This window comes from Vulpes vulpes, chromosome 4 (assembly GCF_048418805.1).
Source record: "Vulpes vulpes isolate BD-2025 chromosome 4, VulVul3, whole genome shotgun sequence".
Classification (NCBI taxonomy): domain Eukaryota; kingdom Metazoa; phylum Chordata; class Mammalia; order Carnivora; family Canidae; genus Vulpes; species Vulpes vulpes.
This window is the reverse complement of record NC_132783.1, coordinates 58156411-58184182: the sequence shown is the minus strand read 5'-3', so window position 1 is coordinate 58184182 and position 27772 is coordinate 58156411. Positions and strand designations below refer to the sequence as shown.

Genomic DNA, 27772 nt, shown 5'->3' with positions numbered 1-27772 from the left:
AATAGTGCATACCTTTGGACAGTGATGTTAAAAATCGTTTTCCCCTTTGCTTTTCCCATATTTCTAGACTTTCCACAATGTATGTTACTTTTGCATTAGGAAAAAAATGCAGTTAATATTTCTTTTAAAAGATAGAAGAAAAGAAAGCTAAGGGCACATTTCACACCCTTTTTCAGTTATTCTCAAGGACAAGAAGGTGGTGTTGCTCTTCCTGGGCATATGTTTCTGATAATGGGGAAGATGTAGCGACTCCTTGCCCAACATTACAAGAAGCCTTCGGACATCCTTGGTTAAGAAACTATGTTGGCTCCACAGGACGATGCAAAAGTGACTGTTTTACAGTGTGACTTACTAGTAGCTAAAAGGATGTTTCAATTCTGGTGCTCTGTTGGGGTTTATTTTCTTTGTTAGAACTGTAATTCTATAAAAAAAAAAATAAAAGAACTGTTATTCTTTTTTCAGATGTGGTAACAATTACCACTTAAAGGAAGGCCTGAAAGTCTGAGATTGCAGTTCCAGACCTTCTGATAGTATGCAATCTTATCTTTCATTTTGGAAATAAGTTATTAACATCATGGTACTAATCTTCTTTCCTTTGTTTTTATATGGACTACACAGAGGTTGTGTTGAAGTCTGTATTTTAAATGCAAGTATTAAAAAGTAAAAATAATACTGGAAGGACTGAATGTCACATTCATAGATTAGCTTAAAACATGAAATTTAGGACCAGTGCCCCCCTAATTTTATTATAAAGCAAAATTATAATAACTCATTACCCGTGACATAGCTATTTCTGTTTCTTTAATCTTCATTATATATATTTTTACAGTTTTAATTATGGTACATGAAAATGTATATTTTTGTTACGGTGCCTTACATGGTGAATTTTTTTAGATGTTGTATGGCATTAATTTCTTTTTTCTTTCTTCTTTTTTTTAACTTTTTTTTAAAGCACATTTAAAAAAAATTATTTATTAATGAGAGGGAGGGAGAGAGAGAGAGAGAGAGACAGGAGGAGGGAGAAGCAGGCTCCATGCCAGGAGCCTGACGCGGGACTCAATCCCGGGACTCCAGGATCGCGCCCTGGACCAAAGGCAGGAGCTAAACCGCTGAGCCACCCAGGGATCCCCATCTTTCTTCTTTTTTTTAACCAGAAAGTGAACAGCAGCATTGTTTTTAATGAGTTTTAGTCCAGAATACAAAGGAAGGCACTAGTTGTTGCCCCAACTTGTTAGTACAAGGATAAACAATAGCTTTTTGTTTCCCCACAAGGGCAAGTTACAGAAGGATACCAGATGGACAAGATAAGACATTTGAATCTAGTTTTGAAAAATCAGCCTGAAACCTAGCAGTAGTACTGTTGCAGGGTAAAAGGCTTTCCCTGTACTCTGCCCCGCATCCACCCCCATTTACCAATTCAAAATCTGGGACTTTCTCAATCAAGAGATTCTATGAGTGAATTTCTCTCTTGAGACTTTTCGTGTGCAAGCGTCATTTTTTTTTGGTTTTGCTGCTGATGTCCTTGACCTCAGTCACTGGATGAGTGAGGGAGCTGGTGGAGTTCTTTAGGAGTTCTTCTGAGGCACTTTGATCATGACAGTTTTCACTTCTGTGTATGCCTGTAACCCATACTTTCCCAGCTCCTGGCCACTCCCAGACATCTTGTAGCCACTGAATAGTGACTGGGCCCCAAATACATCATAGCAGTTGATCCACACAGTGCCAGCCTGGAAGGCTTGGGACAGATAATTGGCCTTGTCCAAGTCCTTGGTGAAGACAGCTGCAGCCAGCCCATACTTGGAATTGTTGGCTCTCCCAATAACTTCCTCTATGGTCTTGAACTTCAGGATCTGCATCATTGTCCCAAAGATCTCCTCCTTGGCGATAGTCATGCTGTCTTGCACATCTCCAAACAGGGTGGGCTGGATAAAGTAGCCAAGGTCAGCAGCTGCCCCTCCACCACAGTTTGGCCCCCTCCTCCTTCCCAGATTTGATATAACCAAGGATCTTCTTAAACTGAGTTTCATCCACCTGCGGCCCCTGCTCAGTCTGGCTGTCAAAGGGGTTCCCAACTACACGTGACTTGGTCCTGGCAATACTCTGCTCCACAAACTCAGCGTAAACATCTTCTTGCACAAAGGTCCGGGAGCCTGCACAGCAGCACTGGCCCTCGTTGAAGAACAGGGCAAAGTGGGCCTGCTCTACCGCCCAGTTCATGTCTGTATCTGACATGATGATACTGGGGGCTCTTTCCTCCCAGCTCCAGGGTCACTCTCTTGAGGTTACTGTCCCCTGCAGCAACCTGGACTAGGTGGCCAACCTTGGTGGAGCCTGCCACTTTGTCCCCATCCTCATGGGAGGCGATGGCAGCCCCAGCTGTGGGGCCAAATCCAGGAATAATATGGACCACGCCAGGAGGAAAGCCAGCCTCCTTAATCAGGTTGGCCACATAGAGGGTGGTGAGCGGAGTCTGCTCAGCTACCTTCATTGCAATCACATTTCCGGTCGCCAGGGCTGGACCAGTTTCCAGGCTTGCATCAGGAGGGGGCAGGTCCACGGAATGATCTGCCCGCACACCCCGACAGGTTCATGGCAGGTATAACTGAAAAGGTCCCCATCAATAGGAATGGTTTTCCCATGGTACTTATCAGCCCGGCCCGCACAGTAACGGGGCATCTGAGGACCGTGTCCAGATCACCAGGTAGGAGATGACAGGGCTTGCCGTTCGCTACCCAGGGTCTCCAGGGCTCCAGGTAGGTCCGGTCTCGCTCAGAGAGGCCAGGCGGTTCAGCCGGGCGCCCTTACGGCCTGGTCCACATCTTCCTGTGTCCTTCAGCTACCTGACAGAGGACTTCTCAGGTGGATGGCGTGATGGCGGGGAACGTTTTCTTGCTGACAGCATCGTGCCACTCATTGTTTACGAAGATCTGGTTGTAGAAGACTTCAGGCTGCTGGGAGGCGGCGGCCCGGGCAGGGCGGGAGCGGGCTTGCAGGCCCGAGCGCCGACGCTCTGTATGGCACTAATTTCTAACGGTTGCACCTAACACTGGGTCTGGCAAGTACTCATAGTAGCATTCTGTAATGAATAGAATCAATGAATCAACTATGTTGCACCCCTGAAACTAATACAACACTGCATGTCAACTGTACTTCAATATTGAAAATGAAAAAAAAAAAAGTAAACTAATGTATGATAAGTTACAAATACTGATTGAGTTCCTACAGTATGGTATATTGGGTCTATTAGTGACTAAGACAAAGTCCCAGTTACTACTGAATCTGCATTCTAGTAGACGGAGACTGATGAATTTCCATGAGAAGGTTACTATTATTAGTCCCGTTTGAGGAACTGAACCACATAGAGATCACATAACTGGCTCATGTTCATCCAACTGGCAGATGTTAAAGCAGAGATTCCAATCCACACAAGTGTACACTGGACTTGCGTTCTTAGCAATTGCTCCCCTGGTATCAACCACGTGCTCTGGCAGTTCAGAGGACTGGTCAATCAGAGCTTGACTTGTTATTAGTTTACTTGTCGCTGCTGTAACAAATTACCACATATTTAGTGGCTTCAAACAACACAAATTTATAATCTTCCAATTCTAGAAGTCAGAAGTCCAACTCTGTTCCACTGGGTAGAAGTCAAGGTGTCAGCTGGTTGGTTTCCTCTAGAGGCTCTGAAGGGAGAATCTGCATCCGGTCTCTCAGCTTCTAAAAGCCATCTGCATTTCTTGGCTCACCCCTTGCATTTTTTTTTTTTTTTTAAGATTTATTTATTCGTAAGAGACACACAGAGAGAAGCAGAGACACAGGCAGAGAGAGAAGCAATGTGGGACTCGATCCTGGGACCCCAGGATTACACCCTGGGCCAAAGGCAGGCGCTCAACCCCTGAGACACCCAGGCGTCCCACCCCTTGCATCACTTTAACCTCATCCTTCATAGATCCATCTCTTGCTACTGACTTTGGTCTTGTCTCCCTCTTATAAAAGTCTTGTGAATACAATGTACCCACCTAGATAACCACGGTAGTCCCGTCTCAAGATTCTTCTCAATCACATCTGCAAAGCCCCTTTAGTATATAGTATACATACTATGTATTTAGTATATAAGGTAACACATAAACTGGTTCTGGAGATTAGGACATGGACATTTTTGGAGGATTTTATTCGGTCCACCATTGTGATTACTAGAAGAGCTAAAACTTGTGCTTTAGGACAAAGGTAGGATGGGGTGGGTTTTATTTTCTTAGTTCTGGATGCCAGAAGTCTGTGATCAAGGTGTGGGCAAGTTGGTGTCTTTTGAGGCCTCTCTCCTTGGCTTGAAGTGGCCATTTTCTTTCTGTGTCTTTACAGTCATCTCTGGGTGCGAGTGTTGGTGTCCAGACTTCCTCTTAGAAGGGCACGGATCATAATGGATTAGGACCTACTCAAATGCCCTCATTTTAACTTAATAACCTCCTTTAGAGACCTTATCACCAAACGTGGTTACTGTCTGAGTTACTGGAGGGTAGAATTTTGATATATGAATTTGGGCACAATAGAATTCAGTCCTTAACAGGCTTGAGTAATACACCAACTCGGTCTCATGCTCTCAACAGCCCAGTTTTGGCAGATAAGAATGTGGTGGTGGAGAGCAGTTCCTCAGAGGAACTGAGGTCTCAAGCTGGCAAGTACAACAGGGAGGATTCACACATGGGGCTGTCTGCTCCAAAGGCCAAGTCCTCGCCAGGTTCAAGCTGCTAGGGCAACTGCAATGGCAGAGCTGGGCAGATGAGAGTGGCCTGTGGGTAGCGAAGAGACTAGCCTGAGGATGAGAGCGTATGTTGATTTGGGGGAAATAGCAGAGTGTGACCTGTGGAAGGCTTACAATCTGGAAGAGGCATAGAGTGATTTCGCAAAGAAGTCCTGGAAGAGGAGAGGCAGCACTTGAGATGGGTTATTTTCTGACTCTAGCCAGTTTCCCGTAGGTCCCACCCCACATCCAGTCTTACCATAAACTTATACCAGGCAACTGTTCAGTTCTTTCAAATGTTCTTTACAACCTCACAGTGAATCTGCAGCAGAAACTTAGGGCAAGGGACCCCCTTCATTGAATGAATCTCCCAAAACAAGATGTAATTTCACTATTTGAACCTACAGTATTCTCCTGACACCCTGACCCTAGATCACTGGATGGATGACAGCTGTACCTCTTTCTAACCCTGTGACTTTAGAGGTTAATAATCTACTTCATCTCTCTCAATCTGCTCCTTAAATATTTATACTACTTTTTCAGCTTTTCTACCTGACAGAAGAAAGATGAAAAGGGACTGAAATAATTAAGTTTAAGCTGCTTTTTGAAGGCAAGACAACACATGAATTTTAACCTATATTCTCTCCTGTTCCCATTTATCATAAATGGCTGTTGTTTTGCTGATTCTAAGATTTCCCTCAAATTAACTTTCATCAGCCAACTTAGGAAAATAAAATTGAAATGCACTATTCTTACCTCTTCCAAATGGAATTCGTGCTAATGGGTTAAGATTTTAAGCATTTTAAAATACAGTGATCTGCAAATTATATAGCCAGGTTAGAACAGCTTATGTAAATTTTGGCAAATCATACAGCCAGTCCTCAACAGAATTATTGCCCTTTCAGACACTGGAACTTTTCCCTAAATGAAGAAAGGATTCCACTTTAAGGCTTCCTCTAGGGTACAGCGTAGGGGATGACACACCAGGCCTCTTGGTGCTAAACACAGATCCTCAATGGCCATGCTCCTCCGCCATTTAACCTGGCCAGCGTTCTTCTAGAGCCCATGCCTGGGGAAAAGCATTTAGAGATCAACATTTTTTGCTATGAGAAATGGTATATTTTTAAGAGTCACAACCTTTTTATAAGTTCAATTTTTTCCATTTCTCACGTCTCTCATTATTGAAGACATCCCTCCATCTGTTTAAACTCTGTATTTTTGGGATCCCTGGATGGCGCAGCGGTTTGGCGTCTGCCTTTGGCCCAGGGCGCGATCCTGGAGACCTGGGGATCAAATCCCATGTCGGGCTCCCAGTGCATGGAGCCTGCTTCTCCCTCTGCCTGTGTCTCTGCCTCTCTCTCTCTCCCTGTGTGACTATCATAAATAAATAAAAATTAAAAAAAAAAAAAACTCTGTATTTTTATTATTACTGAAATTTTTTAGATAAATTATGTTTTTTCCTTATTTATTTAAATAAAAAATATTATTAATAAAAAGAAAAAAAAAACCCAGAAGTCAATGGGTTTTAAGTTTATCCTGATGCAATGTCAGAATGAGATAAAATAGAAGCCAATCATATTTCCCTTAGAGTAGGGAACATTTCTATTCTCTCCTCCAACTCACTACTGCTATAGTAGATTAGTTATGGCTGCTCCTACTGTTGTAAAGCTAAACATTCACTCTCAGTGATTCAGTATTTGCTGAATAAACAGTTCATTACATTTTCCTGTGCTTATTTATTAGGGCCTGGCACATGTACGTGCTCTGTCAGCTGCATTATCACCATCAACATTATCACCATTATGCAATTTAGTGTTTACTGCCACCCACAATCCACAAAGAACTGCCTCCCCTACCGCCCAGTATCCATGAGAACCACTTAAATCAAGTAAAATATATTTGAGGTTAATAGTGCTAAATTCTGAAGAGAAAAAAAAAAGTATAGGTAGCATTTATTACAAAATTTTACAGTGGTCAGGAAAAGCCTCTTTGAGAAGGTAACATTTAGGAGAAGACCTGCCATGAAGGACTGTCATAATTCAAGGAGAGCATTCCAGGCAAGCAAAAGTGTACATGCAAAGGCCCTGGAGCAGAAGTTCACCAGCCTGCTGAGCAGCAGTGAGGAAGACAGTGGGCTAGAGATGGGTGTGGGAAAGTAGCTACAGATGCAGCCAGATCATGAAGGTCCTGGTAGGTGACAGGACTTTTAGTTTGTACTGAGGAACCTGGGAGATCCTAAAGGCAGAGGAACGAGAGAACCCCGTATAGATTTTAAGAAAATCACTCTGGCTGCTGTGTTGAGAATATTTTGAAGGCGGCAAGGGAAAAAATTGTTAGGACACTTAACCAACATGCCAGTATCCTGTAAGTCACAATCTGATAAGATTAAAAAAAGAAATCAACAGAAATTAAAAATAGTCCCTGGTGACTGCCTGCTTATTCTGGTCACCACTGCTGTACAGAGACCAGATGTACGAAGTAAATGTCAGGTCTGGTAACAACAGAAACACGTATGGATACAGTAGATAAAAATTTTTATTTACTTATTTAAATTATCCTAAAATATAAAACAGAGAATGGTTTCCTCAGTTACCGCTTCTGGCAGTAAGTAAAGGTTACAACAAAAACAATAAACCTCAACTTTCTACAGCAGCTTTTATTTTTCCCTAAAATTAAAGTCCGCTTTCCTACATACATTCATTCATTTGGATGAGATATAAATCAGGCGTCTTTTAAAGTGCCCAAACTCATACCATTCCTGTAACTGCAGATGGGAATCCCAATGAGCAGAAGAATGTATCAACTTAAATACTCAAGGTCACTCAAATCCTACAGGATGAGACGGGGGAAGGATTTTGCTAGATAACACTTAAACTAAATCCAGGCAAATATGGTCTACATCTGATTTCCTGGTTCTTAACTCTTTAACATATTGCAAGGCTGCTTATTCAAATCTAATTATGTGGTAACAAGACCTGAGAGTGTTTTGCAAAAGTTTGTTTTAAAGGTTCCTAGATCAATGTCCTTTGCTAATTTTCTATTCTATCTATACTTTTCTTTGCTTCATCTGTCTTCTTTTCCTTCCACAAATTCCCAAGGACAATCCCTAACAAAACCACTAGTCCCAATGTTCGATTGGAGGTAAATTTATCCCAACAATCCTCAGGTCGGTGGATGTCTAGAGTGTAAATCTGTAAGAGAGGATCACAATGCTACATTAGTACTTAGTATAAACTTTTTGGCATCACAAATAAACAGATTTGTACAGAGAAGACAACAGCACTTTGTTACAGGATTTTAAGGAATGGGAAGTCCTTTATGTACCCAAACAGTTTGGGTACTTTTCCCGGTATAGAAAAGTCTACCGTATCTCTCATTGGGTATCATCCAAGCTGTGTGGTAAAATTTTCCACTTGAGGGGTTCATGAATGCTTAGAGAGGCAACCCATGCTATTTTTATTTCTAACTCTTTAGAAAGCTCTAAACCAGTTACAATGATCTAAAATCTGCCTACTCCTACCCTCCAGTTCTAGCTTTATTACTTGGAGTAATGTTTCTCAACAGGTAGACAAGTCACATTTGGGAAAGGACAACTCTATTGTGTTGGGTTGTCTACTGCATTGAAAGATAGTTAACAAACCCAGCCCCACTAACTCAGGGGCTCTGGTGACCCCTCCTCCCTAGTTTATTTATTATAACCAAAAACACCCCACGGATGTGTCAATCTCCTTCCTACTGCCACATAGAGGGGGATCTGGCAACCCAGATCTGCTGAGTCACCTAGAACAAACACATTCCTTTTCTCCACAGTAAATCTATCAAGGAAGTCCCATGTCCCTGTCTCAGTTACTCCTAGGCTTTAGCATTAGCATCCATCATTTCCCCAACTATTCTCTATTATACGGACTGTGGACTTAAAATCACCATGATTTCCTTTTTTTTCCAAAAATGAGAAGGCTATGTCCATCGTAAAATACTGCATCAACACTAGACAGAAGACCGCAAATGCCATTTAGAATTGTCAAGTGGGTTCCAAATCTCTCTTACAGTATTTGTAATTGTATTTGTAATTTCTGCCTTCCTCCACTTATATCCTGGTGCTTAATTAAATATGGCTACACATCCATTATCTTGAGCAGGCAATCAATTGATGGTGACAACCCCCACAGAGCTGAGTTATGAGTAAAATAGGGTGCTAAGAAATTCTGAGGAGGCAAGTGGTGAAATCTAGAGGGTCCTGAAGAATCACCAATTCCTGTCTTAAAGCTTTCCTTGTGAGGAAAACAATGAAGGTGATAAGGCATGGGGTTTATGGATACTGGATTTTAGTTTCCTTCATACTGTGATGCAAGTCTTGCTATATTGCTAAGTAATTTGCAATAATCTGCATAAAACAGATCATCTACATACAGACTAACATCTTTTTGGATCTGTCAAAGAAAATAAGAGTAACATGACACAAAACTAAGAGGCCATTTACTAGCAGTCTATTTCATTAAGGTTAGATTTAGTTCATTAATTTACCAAAGTCAATAATGTAGATTCACAATATAAGCTTTTGGGTGCTGGCCGAACATCTTGAAATGAGTTTCCCATGATTTAGGCAGAACTCTGACATGTTAGCACTTCACGTCTTCTCTGGCTTTGGTTGTTAATGCCAGTGGGACCCAAACTTAGGAATGATTAGTTTGCTAACCATCACATCCATCACTGAAACCCACATATTAAAAAGATGATTATGTTGATCAGTTTGCTTTTGGAGCAAACTCAATCTACAACCTTTAAGACATTGCTGAAATGTTTCCAGACACGAATCAGAGGTACTTCAAGAAAAATCAGAGGGAGAAAAAAAAAAAAAGTAAATCTAGGTTTAGTTTTAGATTATTTCTCTAAAATAATACAGCTAGCTTTTTCAAGCAACACATCAGGAGAGGGGAGGGCATGGTTCAAGGTAGTATAAGCGAAGTAGTTGTTTTAGGAAGTACCCTGCTTGGTAAGCACAGAGGTTGTTTTGTTTAAATAATTTTTACAGTTTATACCACAGAAAAATGAGGGGAAAAGTAAGAAAAAGGTCAAACCTGGTGTGCCAGATGGGCTCCTACAGCAGCAAGAGCAGTGTAGTAGGGTGCAGTCTGACCACTATTCACTCCCACCAGGCTCAGCGCCCCCAGCATCGCCACACTGAAGCCACTGAGCCACTGCTTGGTGTTCTCCTGGAACCGCAGCGCCGTGGACTTAAGACCAATCAGAGCATCATCTCTTTTGTCCTAACAACAGAAAGTATTAAGAAACTGTCCGGTTTTTATTGACATGCTATAAAACTCACCATTTTAGTTGTATAATCATCACCACTATCTAATCCCAGAAGAAACTGTCTTTCAAAGGATAGAAGCTGTGAAAGCCGACAGTAACTTGGAAACATAGGCTGACTGGTAATAAATGCAAAGGCAGAATCGTAGTTAAGTGTCACTGCTAAGATGATCTTCCAGCTTTATTTCCACCTGTCGTTGTATTATAACCCTATTAATGACTCTTAACTTCACACTGACCACACTCAAAATTAAAACTCAAGTCTAATTGTTCACATAGCTTCTCCTTACCTTAGGGCTCTCCAATCTCAAGAATTTCCTGTACATTTAAGTTTCAATCTTGCTAAAGTCACAGATGTAGAAAATGGTCAATTGCCACCTAACCACATCCATTCACATTTTATTTCTAGCTCAATGTACTCCTTGCCTCTCCCATCAAATCCTTTCTGTTTAAGTAGAGCTAGGTTTTGGTGATACATTCACATCTAGCTGACTGATCTCTTCCCCAGCAATTTAATTTCTAGGCATTTCCACATACTGTTCTAATTATGGCCAAGTGTTATCAGAGGCTGTATGCTGAACTCTGTACCCACCTGCAGGCAGATAATGACCTGATAGGCTATCTTCTGGGCACCAAATCCAAATAATGAATGTGGGGTTAATGTATGCTTTTCCTTTCACACTGTAAGTTCAGAGGAGAGTCTGCTTCTCTCCCTCTCCCTCTGCCACGCCCCCCCAAGCCCCCCTCCACCCCACTTGTACTCTCTCTTTCAAATAAATAATCTTTAAAAAAAGAAAAACACAGTGCCTGGCATATAGTAAATACTGTTTAAGTACTTGTAAATAAAAGAATCGATCTCTGGTAAGCATACCACATGAAGCAAAAATATTTTGTTGGTGCCAAGAAAGCATGAATGATCTTCTTTTGAGAAAAATATACTTCCACTTTAATGTGGTTCATAAAGTTCTTAAATGGCAACAATAACTAAACCAAAGAAAAAAGATATCATCATTTTACCTGGTGGGCATAGATAGTATCATATATTAGAGTCCACATAATTCCAGAAAAATAAAGAGGCAGGCAAATAGATGGATCACAGGAGCCCTTGATAGCAGACCATCCAAGTAATGCTCCCCAATTAAAAGTCAACCCTACAAATGGTGAGAGACAGAGAGAGAGGACAAGTCTTTTTTTTTTTAATTTTATTTATTTATTCATGAGACACACACACACACACACACACACACACACAGAGAATGAGAGAGAGAGGCAGAGGGAGAAGCAGGCTCCATGCAGGGAGCCCGACGTGGGACTCGATCCCGGGTCTCCCGGGCTGAAGGTGGCGCTAAACCGCTGAGCCACCCAGGCTGCCCAAGAGAGGACAAGTCTAAGTGCACTTTAGACTCCCAAAGAGAAGAAGGGGCATCAGCACATAATAAGTGTCTCTATACATTAGGCTTTGTGCACTGTTTCCTGAAATGCTCTTAGCTCTCTGTGGTGGTGATTAGCTACGTAGCAAAAAAAAAGGAAATAGGCTCAGAGAGGTTAATTGACAAAATAATCCAGGTAACAGAAAGAATAGTATCACCCTGATAAATAGGATGTTTCAGGAAAACATCATTTACCCTATCAAGTATGGTGGCTGGCACAGTCAATGAAAATAGAAGCTGGAGTTTCACCTTAGACCTACCTGAGCCAAAACCCCCTGTTCTTTCCTTTATGACTCTATTTCCCCCATAAGCTACAGAAACAAGAGCATAGGCAGGTACACTCATTTATTCTGTAAGTCCATCTTCTCTGAGGACTGTAAACAAACACCTACAAGCACACAGCTCCTAAATCTCTTTGTGCAATCTGATCACTTCCTTACACTTGAGACTAGAGACTGAACTGCCTGCTGGCATCTGTACCTGCAAGTCCCTAGGTATCTCATACTCAGTGGGTCCCACATGTCTTTTCTCAGAAACCATTTTTCTTCTTTTATTCACTAAAACAACTAGAATAGTTCTAGAATAGTTCTAGGAATACTCTAGCTTATTCTAGGAGTAAATATTTTTGCAATAGATTCTGATTTACCTACCTATCAACCTTTGCTTGCTCTGTCAACAGATATTTATTGAATACCTGTGATACAGCAAATGCTATGTTAGATGCTGGGCCATCTACATGTAAAGAAAGTTTTATCTGTTAGGCATTTACAATTTACAACTGAGGAGACAGAGGCGGCTTTCAGCATCTTCTGTTTTAGTGATTGCTGGTTGAAAATAGTAAGCACCACGCCAGAGTGCTGTGGGACCCAGAGGCAAGACTGGCTAGCTTTCTCCTGGGAGATCTAAGGAAGGCTTAACAGTGATGGTCTGTCTAGGCTTGCACAAACTAACCCTGGTTCTCTTGCCTGACTTTGTTTTCTACCCCAATACCCCAAGTCCTCAAGGCATCCAAATTAGTCACCTAAAGAGAAGGGTACGGTCAAATCAGTTAATTTTTTCTTTGTGACATACTTAGATTTTAAAAGAGCATTTCAGAAAATAATAATGATGATAATCTTAATAAGTATGTAAAATTCCTTAGCCAATAAAAATGGCTAATTGCCCTCCATTAAAATATGAAAATCTATTCTTGGTTTGGAAAATTTCATGACTGACTTGACATTTTATTTCTGCCACACTGTATACACACACACACACACACACACACACACACACACACACCCCAAAGTATAAGTTTGAGGGTATTGAAGGAAATCCTTGTAATTATTTCAAGCTCACCTAGGGCTAATTGAGGCCAGTATGTAATTCTTTTCATTAGTGGGTAGGTGATGACAAGAAGCAGGGATGCTGCTCCCAGAGCTATACTGAAATCAAGAAAAACCATTACAGATTAATATCACCATCTCTTAGAAATTGCTAAATAAGACAACAGTAGTAATACTAACTGGAAAATGACTTGCTATATTTTTTATGTAAAATTATTTTCCTAGACTTAATTAGGATAAAAGTAATTAGAAAATATTTTAAGTGTTACAAAACAACCAAACAAAATAATAATACATATAATGCTTTCATGTATTAGGCACTTTTCTAACTGCTTTACATATGTTAATCCATAATTTTTACCACAAACCTAAGAGGCAAACTGTTTTATTCTACTTGTTTTTTGCAGATGAGGAAACTAAAGCACAAAGAGATTAAGTAATTTGTTGACTGTCATAGAGCCAGTCAGTAGCAGGGCCAGATTCAAACTTAGGGCAAGATGGCTCCAGAGTCCAACTTACTACCCATTCCATGCTACTGCTTCTCTAAGTGTTGTTTTCCAACATTAAGACAGCTAGTAAATGGAGATGCCCCACAGAGTTAGAATCAAGATCCCCCCTCTCAATATGCACAATGGGTGTCACTTCTCTAGGAGAAGATAAAGCATCTATAAAAGGATAATAGCATCCTAAGGTGTTTTTAGGTACTTCATAGCTCGCCTAACATGGTCCTTCCAGGAAAAACATTCCAAAAGCATTTTCACGTGATATTATCAGGGCAAAGTGTGCAATTAAATCTAGTCTCTATAAAATGACAATTAAATTTTTTGTCTTTTTTTCTCATTTATATACTTTGTAGGCAGCCATCTGATGTGCAATTTTTAATTTTGTCTCTACTTAAGAGATCTAGGAATGAATCCTTCCACTTTTTCCCCCTCTGTCATCGATTATAAGCATGGCTCTAGGAAAGACCTGCTTAATCTTTTTGCAAAATGAGTATAATCACTTCTCTATACTTTAGAGATTGTGTCAGGATAAATAAAATTATACATAAGGGTATATACCAATATCCCTGTATACATCTGAAAAAGTTATGAAGGTGCCATGTGTTTCTTAGGTAACACATAATGGAAGTATAACAGTGGCTCAGAATAAATTAAATGCTGATCTTCTCATTCCTTTGGCTGAAAGTATTCTTGCTTTTACGACATGTGGTAATGTCTTTATACTTGCTAACTTACAGATGCTCCATAGATAGCCAATAAACAACTTTGGATACAGATATTTTAATTTTATTTATTCTTACTTTCTCCATTTCAAAAGAGAGATTTTATATGTGATTCTGAAAAACACATTTACTATACCTGTAGTAATTCAGACACAAAAGAATGCCCAGTGCCAAGGTCAGCTGTCCCCCAAGGAAAATAAAGGACTGAAAAGTTGAAATGTCTCCAGCAGCTATTGGGCGATTTGCTGTTCTTATAACCTTAATACATAAAAACAGATACTTTAGCCTCATGTAATGGTTCAATCATAAATTTAAACATGTAATCAAGAGAATGGCCCATGGCAGGCACTAAGGAAAAAAATATGAATAAAAGGTAAAACCAACATTGGAAGCGCTGCCAAAAATAAAAGCTTCATATTAAAACAGCTTTGAAAAAAAAATAAGATAAAACAGCTTTGAAAAGCACTAAAAATTCCCACCACTCATTCCCCTCTCTTTTCATCTCCCATCTCCATCTCCAACCCCACAAAACAAAGCAACTTCCTTATCTGGCTATTTAGCTACCCAGCTTATTAGCATGTATATGTTTAATTTCCACAGAGAAAAAAGAGACAATAATTATGGTAATTCTCAGGAAAGAGGAAACTGCAGTGAATGTTTTGATTACAGGAAGCACTGCAATCAGCAATCAAATGTAAATAAAGAAAGAAGACAGATTATCTGGGTTTGAAAGCAGGAGTGCTTTTGCCAGGCTATTTAAGGATGGGACTATAATCTAATATTAATTGCACCCAAATATAAAGGGCAGACTCAATGTAAGAATATGAACAGACAGAGCTATTATGTGGACCAACAGGATATATTAGTTGTTATTTTTTGCTGTCTAGAGATCATGAAATCTGATTATTCTAAACTGAAGCATAAAAAAAAAAAGGGCATAACCAAAATTTTCAGCATTGTTAGAAGAACTCAAGACCTGGGACCCAAGAGGCCAGCATTTGAATCCAGTTCTATAACCTACTTATTGGCTGTGTGAATGTTTGCAAATTATTTAAGCCCTCTTGGGCTTATATTACTTACTTGTTAAAAGAAAAACAGAAAGAGAGGGAGAAGAAGAAGAGAAAGAAGTAATAAGAGCACTACCTCAGAGTAAATGTGGTGTCTAAAGCATGTAAGTATGCAGTAAATGTTAGCATATGAATATAACATATTTCCGTTTTGATTTATATCAAGGGTTAGCAAACTATGCCTATAGGCCAGATCCAGCCTACTGCCTATTTTTATATGGCCATGAGCTAATAAGAATGGTTTTTCTTTTTTAGGCAGTTGAAAATCAGTTAAAAAAAAAAAAGTAATATGACTTATGAAAATATTATGAAATATAAATTTCAGTGTCCATAAATAAAATTCTATTGAAACAAAGATATATCCATTTGTTAACGTATTGTATATGGCTGCTTTCATGCTCCAACAGAATCAGGTAGTTGCAAGACAGTATGGCCCACAGAGTCTAAAATATTTACTTAGGAGAAAATTTGCTGACTCATTTTATAGCATGCTTCACTGTATAATAAAACAGTTTGTCAAAAACCATAATGACTCACCTTAGTTAGACTGCCAGACTTGTATCTTTTATCTTTGATTTAATCCCCACAGTTTTAGTTGGCAATATATTTATATCTTGTATTTGTTTTAGGATATTATGGTTATTCCAACTAGTACGTGAGCGCTTACCATGTGTCATTATTCTAAGAGCTATGTATTTATCCCACCACTGAATCCTCATAACATTCCTGACTTTTAGCCACTCACAAGTTCTTGCCATTTGTTTTAGAAAACTGAAACAGAGTTCAGTAACTTTCCAAGGTCATGGATGGGAAGTAGCACAGTCTGTCTAGCTCACCTGACCATACTATTAACCACAGATTACACAGTCCTTTTATAACTACACAGGTAGTTATAATTACCTAGCTAAATTCAAAAGCTGAAAATAAACCTGCACGCCATCAAAAGACTAAAAGTGATGTAATATGATGATCAAAACTTATTCCATGTGGTTTTTAATGAAACCATTTACTCATAGCTTATAAAACTGAATCACTGGGGCACCTGGGTGGCTCAGTCAATTAAGTATCTGACTTTGGCTCAGGTCATGATTTATTTATTTAAAAAATAAACAAATAAATAAATAAATAAAATAGAACTAAATCACTAACACTTATACGCTGAGATTATTTCAATGTTTATGAACCTAATGTTTATCACATGGTTGGTAGATTATACAGAACATCAACAGAACACACTTAACTCATATACCCAAATAACAATCGATTTATCATTTAATATACTAGCAATTTACTTATTATCTAACATACTAAGCAAAACTCTGAGCCACAAATATATCCTTAATGATATATAGTCTTTAAGAAACTGTGAGGTAAGCATTACAACTTAGTCAAGCCTTTTAACTCATTCTTTAAAATGTAAAAAATCTGTTGTGTTTTTTGAACACTAATAAAGAACTACCTAAGAGAGATTAAAACAATCTTATTTACAACTGCAGTAAAGAATAAAATACCTAGAGACAAATATAACCAAGGAGGTGAAACACCTGTATGTTGAAAACTAGAAGACATTAATGAAATTAAAATCACAAATAAATGGATAGATATTTCTTGCTCATGCATTGGAAGAATTGATATTGCCAAAATGTTCATACTATTCAAAGCAATATATAGATTTAATGCAATCCATATCAAAATCCCAACGGCATTTTTCAAAGAAACAAAATGATCCTAAAATTTGTATGGAACCACTAAAAACCCCAAGTAGCCAAAGCAATCTTGAGAAAGAAGAACAAAGCTGGAGGCATCACACTTCTTGATTTCAAACTATACTACAAAGCTACAGTAATTAAAACAGCTTCATTTTGGCAGAAAAACAGACATATAGATCAGTGAAACAGAACCGAGAGCCCAGACATAAACCTACACATATATGGTCAACTGATTTATGACAAAGGAGCCAAGACTATACAATAAAGAAGAGTTTCTTGAATAAATCGTGTGGGGAAATACGGACAGCCATATGTAAAATCTGGACCCCTATCTTACAGTATACACAAAATTAACTCAAAAAGGTTTAAAGATTTGCACATAAGACTTGAAACTCCTAGAAGAAAACATAGCAGTAAGCTCCTAGACACAGGTCATGGTAATGATTTTTAGATCTGACACCAAAAATAAAAGCGACAAAAGCAAAAATAAAGTGGGATTACACAAACTAAAAAGCTTCTGCACAGCAATGGAAATCATCAACAAAATGAAAATCAACCTACTGAATGGGAGAAAGTATTTGCAAATCATATGTCTGGTAAGGAGTTTATATCCAAATATATGAAGAATTCATATAGCTAAAAACAAAACAAAACAAAACAAAAAACCACCACCCAAAAATCCAAATAATAAATAGGCAGAGGACACGAATAGACATTTTCCAAAGAAGACATACAGATGGCCAACAGATGTATGAAAAGATACTCAACATCAGAGCAATGATACTCTAATCATCAGAGCGAATAGACATTTTCCAAAGAAGACATACAGATGGCCAACAGATGTATGAAAAGATACTCAACATCAGAGCAAAGATACTCTAATCATCAGAGCAATGCAAACAAAACCACAGTGAAGTATCACCTCACACCTGTTAGATTGGCTATTATCAAAAAGACAAAAAACAAGTGTTAGTGAGGATGTATAGAAAAGGGAACTCTTGTGCATTATTGATGAATGTAAACTGTTGCAACCACTGTGGAAAACAGTATGGCAGTTCTCAGAAAATTAAAAATGGAACTACCATATGATCCAGAATTCCATGTGTCTAGGTATTTATCCAAGGAAAACGAATACATTAATCTGAAAAGATATATGTACCCCCATGTTCACTGCAGCATTCTTTAAAATAGCCAAGATATGGAAACAATCTAAGTATCCACTGATGGATCAATGGATAAAAAAACTGTGGTACATACACATGCACACACATATACACAAAATGGAATACTATTCAGCCATTAAAAAAAATCTTGCCATTTTGAAACAACATGGATGGATCTAAAGGGCATTATGCTCAGTGAAATAAGTCAGACAGAAAGACAAATACTATATGATCTCTCTTACATACGGAGTCTAAAACAAAACAAAAACTCAAGCTTATAGAAAAAGAGATTAGGTTGGTGGTTGCCAGAAGCAGGAATTGGGGGGGGGAAGGGGGGAAATGGGAGATATGGGTAAATGAATTTTTTTTCCCATTTAAATAGACCAAAATATTTAAAAAGAAATTAGATTATAAAAGAAATACATATAACATTTTAAGTCCTATTAGCAAAACCTCCTTAATAGCTATAAAACACTGATTTAAGAGCTTTGTTGTATGTCTATATAGAACCTGGACTCTTCTAAGCAGAGAAAAATGTCATAGGGGAGATAAAAGATACCTAATCAGTTACCCTGTAACCTAAAGAGAAAAGAAAAATCACTTAAGGGGAAACGAAAATGGTCATATTTTGTTAATTAAAAGTTGGTTATTATTTTTTAATTATATTATCTATTAGTTTTTTAATTAACCTTTTCTCTTTTGAAATGATTATAGATTCATATGCAGCTTTTTTTCTTTTTAAGATTTTATTTTTGGGGGATCTCTGGGTGGCTCAGCGGTTTAGCTCCTGCTTTCGGCCCACGGCGTGATCCTGGAGTCCTTGGATCAAGTCGCATGTCAGGCTCCCTGCATGGAGCCTGCTTCTCCCTCTGCCTGTGTGTGTGTGTGTGTGTGTGTGTGTGTGTGTGTGTGTGTGTGTGTCTGTCTCTCTCTCTGGGACTCTCATGAATAAATAAATGGAATCTTTAAAAAAATAAAAAATAAAATCTTAAAAAAAAGATTTTATTTTTTTTGAGAGACAGCGCAAGAACATGGGGGAGCGGGAGAGGGAGAGAGAATCTGAGACAGATTCTGCACTGAGTACATAGCCTGATGTGGGGCTCCATCCCACAACTGGGAGATCATGGCCTGAGCCGAAACCAAGAGTTGGACGCTTAAATGACTGAACTGCCCAGGCACCCCAACGTGCAGTTTTTAAAAAACATCTCTGCGTTTTAAAAAATATAAAGATCCCACATGTCCTTTATCCAGTTTCTCTCAAAAGTAACATCTGGAAAACTTTATAAGTCAATAAAATATTACAACCAGGATTTTTATATTAGCTGCTCTAAACATGTTCAAGAATTATTTTGAAGTAATATATACCAGAATCCTCAATCATCTGGTTATGTAGAATGAAAAACTGACTGGGGTCAGTTTTGGGGTGTATGAACCCCAAATCAAGAAAGTATGCATCTCCTGACATGAATCAACTACCCCAGTTGGGTCAGCGGGGTCTAGAGATGTGTTCAACATGCAGTTCCAGCCACCTGCCACTATCCTATCCTCTAGTCACACACAAACCACATCGCTGCAGTGGTTAAGTTTTATACTTAATCTCACAGCCATTCAAGACCTTCACTCTTCCTCCCACCCTTGTTTTTGCCATCTTATGCTAACACAGTTCAAAGTCACCCCCCTGGAAAGTTCTCTCTGCTCCGTTTGGCTGAGGTAGGTGGTCGTCAGTAAGTTCCCTTGTGGATACCACTCTCACAACAGTGCTGCTGGAGTGTAACTATGAAACTATGAGGTCAGGAATACTGCCTGAAGGTCAGGAATACTGCATGCTTTCATTCATGCGATCCTAAAACCTGTCACTGTGTCTCACATACAGCAAATACTCAATAAATATTTTTTAGTTAAAAAACACATTGTGATATTGTTCTTACAAACTAAAAATCATTGCAGGTATACCTTGCTAAAAGAAAATTCAGACCAGTAGTATGAAAGGCAAACTAGGGATGATTATTCACCTTATTATTATTTTTTAATATTTTATTTATTTGTTCATGAGAAACACACACACAGAGAGGCAGAGACACAGGCAGAGGGAGAAGCAGGTTCCGTGCAGGGAGCCCCACATGGGACTTGATCCCGGGTCTCTAGGATCACGCCCTGGGCCGAAGGCAGCGCTAAACCCCTGAGCCATGGGGCTGTCCCAACTATTCACCTTATATAAATGTATACAAAATTATTCATTTTGTATTAATTTTTCATGGGTTTCTTTTAAGTTGAAAGTTTACTTGATTATTTACTCAAGCATTTAATGAATGATCTTGTACTTGTAATGGCACAGTCACTAGGATAAAAGGCAAACAAGTTGGATGCTTCCCCTGAAAAAATAACTGTCTGTTGAGGAAGAAATAATTATACACAAACATTTGAACATGAAGAGAAAATAATCCAGAGAAATATAATGCATCAAACTGTTAAGTGAAGTTTCTCTAGGGGTCTGGGAGAGGAGATAAGAAAGACTTGAATTTTCTATACTTCCTACTTCTGTACTGCCCAAATTTTTCAGATTAAACATGTACTATTTTTCTAAGGAGAAAAAAAAGAATAAAATTACATTTTTGTAAGGAAATAATCACAGCAAATGCTAATAGGGGCTTCCTTGGCTTATTTAAATTAAGATTTGAATTATAGAAGAATAGTTCCAACTCCACTATATATCTCAAAGGAAAGAATGACAGTTCTTTGGGATACACAAAAGTTCAGGATGAACTTTTCACTTTGCTCCTAACATCCTTACCTTAGCCTTCTAAATTCTAATTCATTTTGTAAAAATGAAGTACACTCCCTGCCTGCATGGCCGCTTTTGTTGAGAAAGTACACTGCACTTTGCAGTATCAACTATTCTACTGAAAAACGGCACTTCTTACGATATGGGATTTCAAGGAGTACAGTAAAAGATCCTTTGCCTTCTGTGGACTTTAGAAGTGATGCCACCATGTCACTCTGCAAAATTGAGAGGAGCCTCCCTATTCCTTTCCCGGAAGAAACTACCTTTTTATCATAGTCCCGGTCCCACATGTCATTAATAGTACAGCCTGCTCCACGCATCAGAACAGCTCCAGTGCCAAAGAGGGATAACATGTACCAATCTGGAAAACAACCTGGTTCAGCTGCTAACCCAATGCTCCAAGTACATGGCAGATACAGCAGCCAGGTTCCTAAGCAAAAATAAAAAGACAAAAAAGGTACACATTAAAGTTAGTTAGTTAACTGTCTTCATTTGTTCAAACACTACATCCCAAAAAAGTAAAGAACACAAAATCAAAAACACAGGACAAAACTGGGAAAATAAATTAACAACTTATATCACAAAGGACTTTTTGGCCCAATATGTAGGGTTCCTAGACACTGAAAAGAGATCAATAGTCCATGGAAAAACAGACTAAAATAATAATGGAAGTTCACAGAAAAAGAAATACAAATGACTTATTTATATGAAAGATCAACTTTAAGAAATACACATCAAAATTACATTGAGATAACATTTTTCACACATCAGATGAGCAAAACCCAGTCAGATAACACACTCTGGGGAGTCAGATACTCATGCTTTTCTCATGAGGTTACAAAGCAGTCCAGCCAAACTATTTTTACCATGCTGTGTACCACCTCCCACCACCAGATACATACATTTGAATGTCAGTATGTTCACAGGCCATGTCAGGGAGGAGACAGTAGAAACTGATAATGATATCTGCCTCTGGGGAGGGGAACTGGGTGGCTGGGAGACAGGGGAGGAAAACTTAGTTTTCACTCTATACCTTTGCACTTTCTGAATTTTGCATCACATGCAATGTATTACCTACCTGCTAAAAAAAGGTCAGCAAAACTTTTTACTGTTGTTAGTACAATAAAATAAAATGGTCTTGCAGGAAAGAGGTCATTAACCTACTGGTTTTTAAATATTTTACAACTACATGCACAAATGGGATTAGTTCTTGGTTTCTTAGCCCATAAACCAGATGAAATTAAGCTGAAGCCAAAAAGATTGTGCAAAAAGGAGACTTTACATGTAAACTCTGATATTCTACTTTCAAAAGAAAGCCTTTCAACGAATGTTTGGATATGGTGCCTATTAAGATAAATTCTGAGCTTTACTGTCCAATTTTGCCACATAAGAGAAAAAGGAGATGTGGCTAAATAAAAATGAGATCCTATACAAAAATGGCCAAATGACAAAGTACCTATAATCATATTTAAACTTCATAAGCTTAAGCTTTATTCATTTATAGGTATTTATAAAGCACGTACAAGAACTGGGAATACAACAGTGACTAAGGCAGAGAGGCTTTCTGCTTTCACACAGCTTATAAATGAAAAGGAAGAAACACAGTTAAACAATAACAATAAAATGGATCAATTCAAAAATAGGGCAAATACAGGGTCCTACAAAAATGCACAAAACAGTGCCACCCAAGTTACTGGGGGAGGGATCAGGGAGGACAAAGCAGAAAAGGCAAGCAGAGACTGAAAACAAGCAAGGGCCAGTTCAGACTCAAATTCAGGTTCAGGTTCAGGTTCTCCTGGATAGACACATATTTGGTGTGTTCCATATAAAACAAAAGCAACAAAAGCTAACATGTCAGTAAATGTTACTATTCCAAATGCTTCATACACACAAACTCATTTAGTCCTCCACCACACCCTTACAAAGTAGGCACTACTATTGTTCCTATTTTACAGGTGAGGAAACAAATGCACAGAGAGGTTAAGTGTTTACTTCCTTTTTCCTAGATCTCCCAGTATAGCTCGGAGGGACAGAGTGACCCTGCCCTGATAGATACAAAAGACCACCACTTCAAAGGCATTATTTTCCTAGTGCAGCTAGAACTGAAGGGTCTATTTAAAAAAGAATTCTGGAGAGAAAAGATGTTGTAATCACCTACAGCATTTTTGTGTCAGCAACAAAATTTCCTTCACTATCAGTCTGCATTAAAGGTACTATATTCATTTACCTATAGGAAGCTGTAGGGCACTCCTATGGATGAGGGGGGTTCCTAGGGAAAGTCAGACATTCGGTTTGATGTCTGCCACTATAAATGGAATGATGCCAGACACTGAAGTATATTAATTGGTTCATCTTTTTTTTTTTTTAAAGATTTTTAAAAACTTATTTGACAGAGAGAGAGCGCGCGAAAGCACACAAGCAGGGGCGCAGTAGACAGAGGGAGAAGCAGGCTCCCTGCTGAGCAGAGAGCCCAATGCGAGGCTTGATCCCAGGATCATGACCTGAGCTAAAGGCAGATGCTTAACCGATCGAGCCATCCAGGTGCCTCCAGGTGCCTCGACACTGAAGTATGTTAAACTTTAAGGTTCAGTATTCCTCATCTGTAAATGAGGGGAAAGACTATCTCTGAGAACTGTTAATGAGAAAATGATACTGGTAATGATGAAAATAAAAACAGAGCAAGTATGTAACTGTTGCTATGTGCCAGGTGCTATCAAGAAATACTTTTGATTCTCAGGACAAACCTATGAGATGGGCACTGTTTTTATGATACCCACGAAACAAATACAAAAATTGAAGCACAAAGGAAGTAATTTGCCCAAGGTCACAAAGGGCAAAAAGTGGCAGAGTTGAAATGTAAACTCAGGTGGTCTGGCTCTCCCTAAGGGCAATGTTATCAGTCATTCTACCCAAATCTCCACATACACTGAAGTCCTTACTGGCCCTCTGCACTCCTGATTCTCAGCAATGGTTCTTGCCTCTCTTCCCAGTGGTACTTTGATTATTCTCTCTTCCATGAAGAGGGATGCAGAGGAGATGAGGATGCAGACAGGTTTCAGAAAGAAATATCTACTGTTGAAAAAGGAAAATGAGCAAGTCCTGAGAAGTGGTGGGCAGACCAAAAAGCCTATGAAAACTGAACCTAAGGTTCTTGACTAATTACATATTATCTTCAAGACAACATAATCACCCATGAATGCAGGGAAACAAAAATTATTACCACCAATTTAGTGTCAAGAGTGCCACCTGCTGAAACTTTGTGAAATACCACAGTTTGTGACACATTTGAAAGAAGTTGTAATCCCTTCTGAAAAACAAGGAATTCCACTTTGGTTTATAAAAACAAGATCCAACTTCAACAAAGTAAAACAATGAACAGTAACATAGACCATTAGTAAATGGTCTTAAAAAAAAAAAAAAAAACCCAAAAAAACAAAAAACCCCTGCAATCATCTAGTACTAATGCCTAACATTTCTTGGGCGCTTATTATATCAGGCACTGTTCTAAGGACTTGAAACACATACACACATAAATGATTCTCATGACAATCTTATAAAGTCAGTACTGTTAGTATCTTCATTTTATAGATGAGAAATGAAGAGGTCTGGTTTCAGAGTTGTACTCATTACCCTTAGTAGCCAGCCTCTTACTACTGATGTAAAAGTCAGAGGTTTACAGAAATGGGAATAATGGCAGCTGTTGATCTGTCCTGATGTCTGTAGGCCTACACTGCAGCTCCATGACACAGACACCAAAACAGAATTATAATTATGCTTCAGATTAGAACTGGACTTGGAAATTAATGACTATCAACTCTTATCTGGCCCAAAATGCAAGGGGTTGTGATGGCAGGACTGTGTTTATCATTTAATTTGCTTTTATACTTTAATAGCTAATTGGTTTTTTTTTTTTTTAGATTTTACCTATTTATTCATGAGAATAAATTTTAGATTTTACCTATTTATTCATGAGAGAGAGAGAGAGAGGCAGAGACACAGGCAGAGGGAGAAGCAGGCTCCATGCAGGGAGCCGGACGTGGGACTCCAGGATCACACCCTGGGCCGAAGGCTGGCACCAAACTACTGAGCCACCAGGTGTCCCAATAGCTAATTGTTCTAACACTTAGTGCTCTGATCCCAAATAAGTAGTGCATAGACCTAGAATACCATAAGCAAGATCTAATTTGAGGTCTTGGCTAGGCAGACGTGGAGTGAATATGTCTAAGCACCTGGATGCATTTCCATGCACTACCATGGCAAATGCTATCACCTAGATTATCTGCAGTTCAGTCTCGGCCCCTCCATTCCCACTGTCCCTCCTTTTTCCATCCAGCCCTTATCCAGCCTTGCCTCCCAGTGTTTTCTACATCCATCTGCTATTCCAGATCAACTCATATCCTTGATGTTTCAACTCTCAACCCCTGAGTCTGCAAAAACATCTCCCCAACCCACCAAGATTTCTTCTCCCTTCTGCAAAATCTACCTGTCCTTTGAGATTCAATTTGTTCTGGACACTTTCTAGCAATGTGGATCCACAGTAACCACTCTTAAGTGTACCACTTGCCATCTGTACCACTAACATCTGACCTCCTACTTTCCCAGCTCACCCAATCATATTCGTCTTTTTCAACTAGAAAGCAGGGCGTTTCCATAGACCTTTCTGTCCCCCAGACTAGGCAGTATGATAGGAATTCGTTTGATACTACCGGCAGGCTCTATACGAGGCACTAGATAGAAATGTCCCATGGATGGGGCGCTTAGATTGTGTTGGAGCAGTCCATCAAGCCATCGGTGTGTGAGGTTAATCAGTGGGGAGTGCTACGACGAAAATTGGAAGGTAGAGGAATAGAGACTGAGGTGGCAGGTATTATTTAAATAGGAAGGTCACAGAAGTCTTCGGGGACGACTGTGAGCTGACAGGCAGTCGGCAAGCGCTACCCGCTGCATTCAGCGGAATTACGTCTTTGCGTTAGGGTTGGGGTCGGGCAAAGCTAGCACGCAGCATCAAACTAGGTTCCTCGGCATCACTGCGGTGTCTGTTCTTTGCTTCGGGAGCCTTGCAAAATTACGGCAGGGATCAAACAGCAATGAATGTGGAAGTGCTTCAATACCGTAAATCTGTGCAAATAAAGGGGCACGGAGTTTCCGCTCAAGGCCTGTTTCAACAAGGGCCGTGCCATGAGCCAACTTCTCGCCCGCCCGGGGCACTGAGGACGCAGGGGGACGTGCGAACGGGAGGGCCACTTCGGCGCCCGCTAGTCCGGGGGTCCCGGGAGTACCCCGCGCCTCGGCTTCCACAACGCCCGCAGGCCCCCCGCCCCCCGGCCCCGGCCCGCGGCGCCGCGCGCTTCGGCCCGTCCGCCCCGCACTCACCAATCGGCTTGTCCAACCGCATGAGGCGCAGGTAGGGCTGCAGGGGGCGGGGCGCCGAGTTCACCACCGCCGCGGCCGATAGGCCGAGCCCACGCCTGCGCGGTCCCGGCCCGGCCGAAGGCCGCCCGTGCCCAGCGCGGAGCGCGCCAGCCGCGCGCGCCAGGGCCAGGGCGCCGGACCCCCGCAGCCACGGCCGCGTCAGGACCCGCAGCCCCCCCGCGAGGGCCGCGCAGCGAGCGGCCAGCATGGCGCCCGGGAGGGCGTGGCCCCGCCCTGGCCTGAGGTCATTCCGCGGCGACGGGTCGCGGCAGGTCTGCGCAGTGACGTCACTGCAGGCCGGCCGGCGCGCGCCTAGTCTGAGCGGCCGAGTGGTCCGAGCCTTTCTAGTAACCGGCCGGCGCGCGGGGTGGCCGCGGTCGCTCTAACCTTGGGGGCGGGGGTCCCTGGGATGCTTAGCGTGATGGGATGATTCCTGTGATGGGCTTTCTCAATAGATGAGCAAAGATAGTGTTGTACCAGGAAAATAAGAAGACCTCGAGAAAGCTACCAAAATACTGATTTGGGGACAGGTGTTTCCCTTTTAAAGTAAAAAGGGCACCGAGAGCCATTGTAAGAATGTAAATTAAACCCGTGCTCCGAGTCAAGGGACATGCATCACACAAGTGAAAACCTTAAATTCGACGGTCAAGTCAGAGGAGTTTGTGTAGTCCAGAAGCAGTGAGCTTGTGAGATGCAAGAGCCTGCGGCTGGAACACGTGGTGGTGCTCTTACTTCTGGCCGGTTCTTGGGTAGGGCCGTGTGCCCCGCACTGTTACAGGCACTTTGCACGGATTATCCTGTTTAACCGCTTCCTTAGTCACCATGGGTAAGCCACTCCCCTGTATTGCCTTTCCTTAAAACCACAACAGTGATTCTGTGATACCTTGAGTCTCCAGGGGTGGTGAGGAGGGGGCAGTCTTTGATAATTCTGCAAAAATAGCTCACCACTAGTTCACTGATTGTAGACAGAGGGATCGAGGCATCAGGAAATTTTACTAAAGGAGAAAACACGCTTCCTCCTGTATGTGTTACCTCCTCTCTCAGTGCTCCACCACAACACCAGATGTGTGGGTTTTCCACATACCAAGCAGTTCTGTGATAACACGTGGTATTCTGTAATTTAACTCAGTGCTGGTACTAAGTACCTGGAGATGCCATTAGATCCCACAGGTTAAGGGCTTGGGCTGGCAAGACTGCCCCTTGCCCCACTGAAGATGCTAATTGCAAGTCCAGGTCATTATCTGTGCTTCTGACCTATTGGCTATTGATTGGAAGTTTTGGAGACCCCTTCTTGCATTTGATTAACTTGCTAGATGGTTCACGGAACTTAGGAAAACATATTACTTACGTTATTACTGCTTTATTATAAAAGGGTGTAACCCGGGAACAACCAGATAGAAGAGATGCATAGGGTAAAGGGTGTGGGAAAGAACACAGAGCTTCCATGACCTACTCCCTCCACACCTCCGTGTGTTCACCAACCCTAAAGCTCTCTGAACCTTGTGGTTTGGGGTTTTTGTGGACACTTCATTACATAGGCATGATTGATGAAATCCTTGGCCGTTGGTGATTGAACTCAATCTCTAGTCCCTTTCCCTTCCCTGGATGTTGGGT

General features: G+C 40.5%; 1 protein-coding gene and 1 pseudogene across 1 annotated transcript; both read right to left on the bottom strand.

The window, feature by feature from the left end:
- Nucleotides 1-1430: 1430 nt before the first annotated feature.
- On the bottom strand, nt 1431-5758 carry LOC112919569 (aldehyde dehydrogenase, mitochondrial-like; annotated as a pseudogene).
- Nucleotides 5759-7252: 1494 nt separating this feature from the next.
- On the bottom strand, nt 7253-26386 carry COQ2 (coenzyme Q2, polyprenyltransferase). Its single transcript, XM_072755773.1, has 7 exons — nt 26120-26386; nt 21010-21176; nt 14162-14283; nt 12814-12899; nt 11063-11196; nt 9814-10002; nt 7253-7926 (listed from the first exon to the last, which is right to left on the bottom strand). The coding sequence occupies exons 1-7, from the start codon at nt 26364-26366 to the stop codon at nt 7765-7767; spliced, it is 1107 nt and encodes a 368-aa protein (XP_072611874.1). The 5' UTR covers nt 26367-26386; the 3' UTR covers nt 7253-7764.
- Nucleotides 26387-27772: the final 1386 nt, after the last annotated feature.

What these genes read in the sequence shown, in the direction of transcription:
- COQ2 (XM_072755773.1), bottom strand. Translation starts at nt 26,366, where the DNA reads ATGCTGGCCGCTCGCTGCGCGGCCCTCGCGGGGGGGCTGCGGGTCCTG. An exon ending in ACCGGGACTATGATAAAAAG is followed by an intron (nt 14,284 to 21,009) that starts GTAGTTTCTTCC and finishes TTATGTATTAAG; the next exon opens with GTTATAAGAACAGCAAATCG. An exon ending in CTGGCCTCAATTAGCCCTAG is followed by an intron (nt 11,197 to 12,813) that starts GTGAGCTTGAAA and finishes CACCATTTGTAG; the next exon opens with GGTTGACTTTTAATTGGGGA.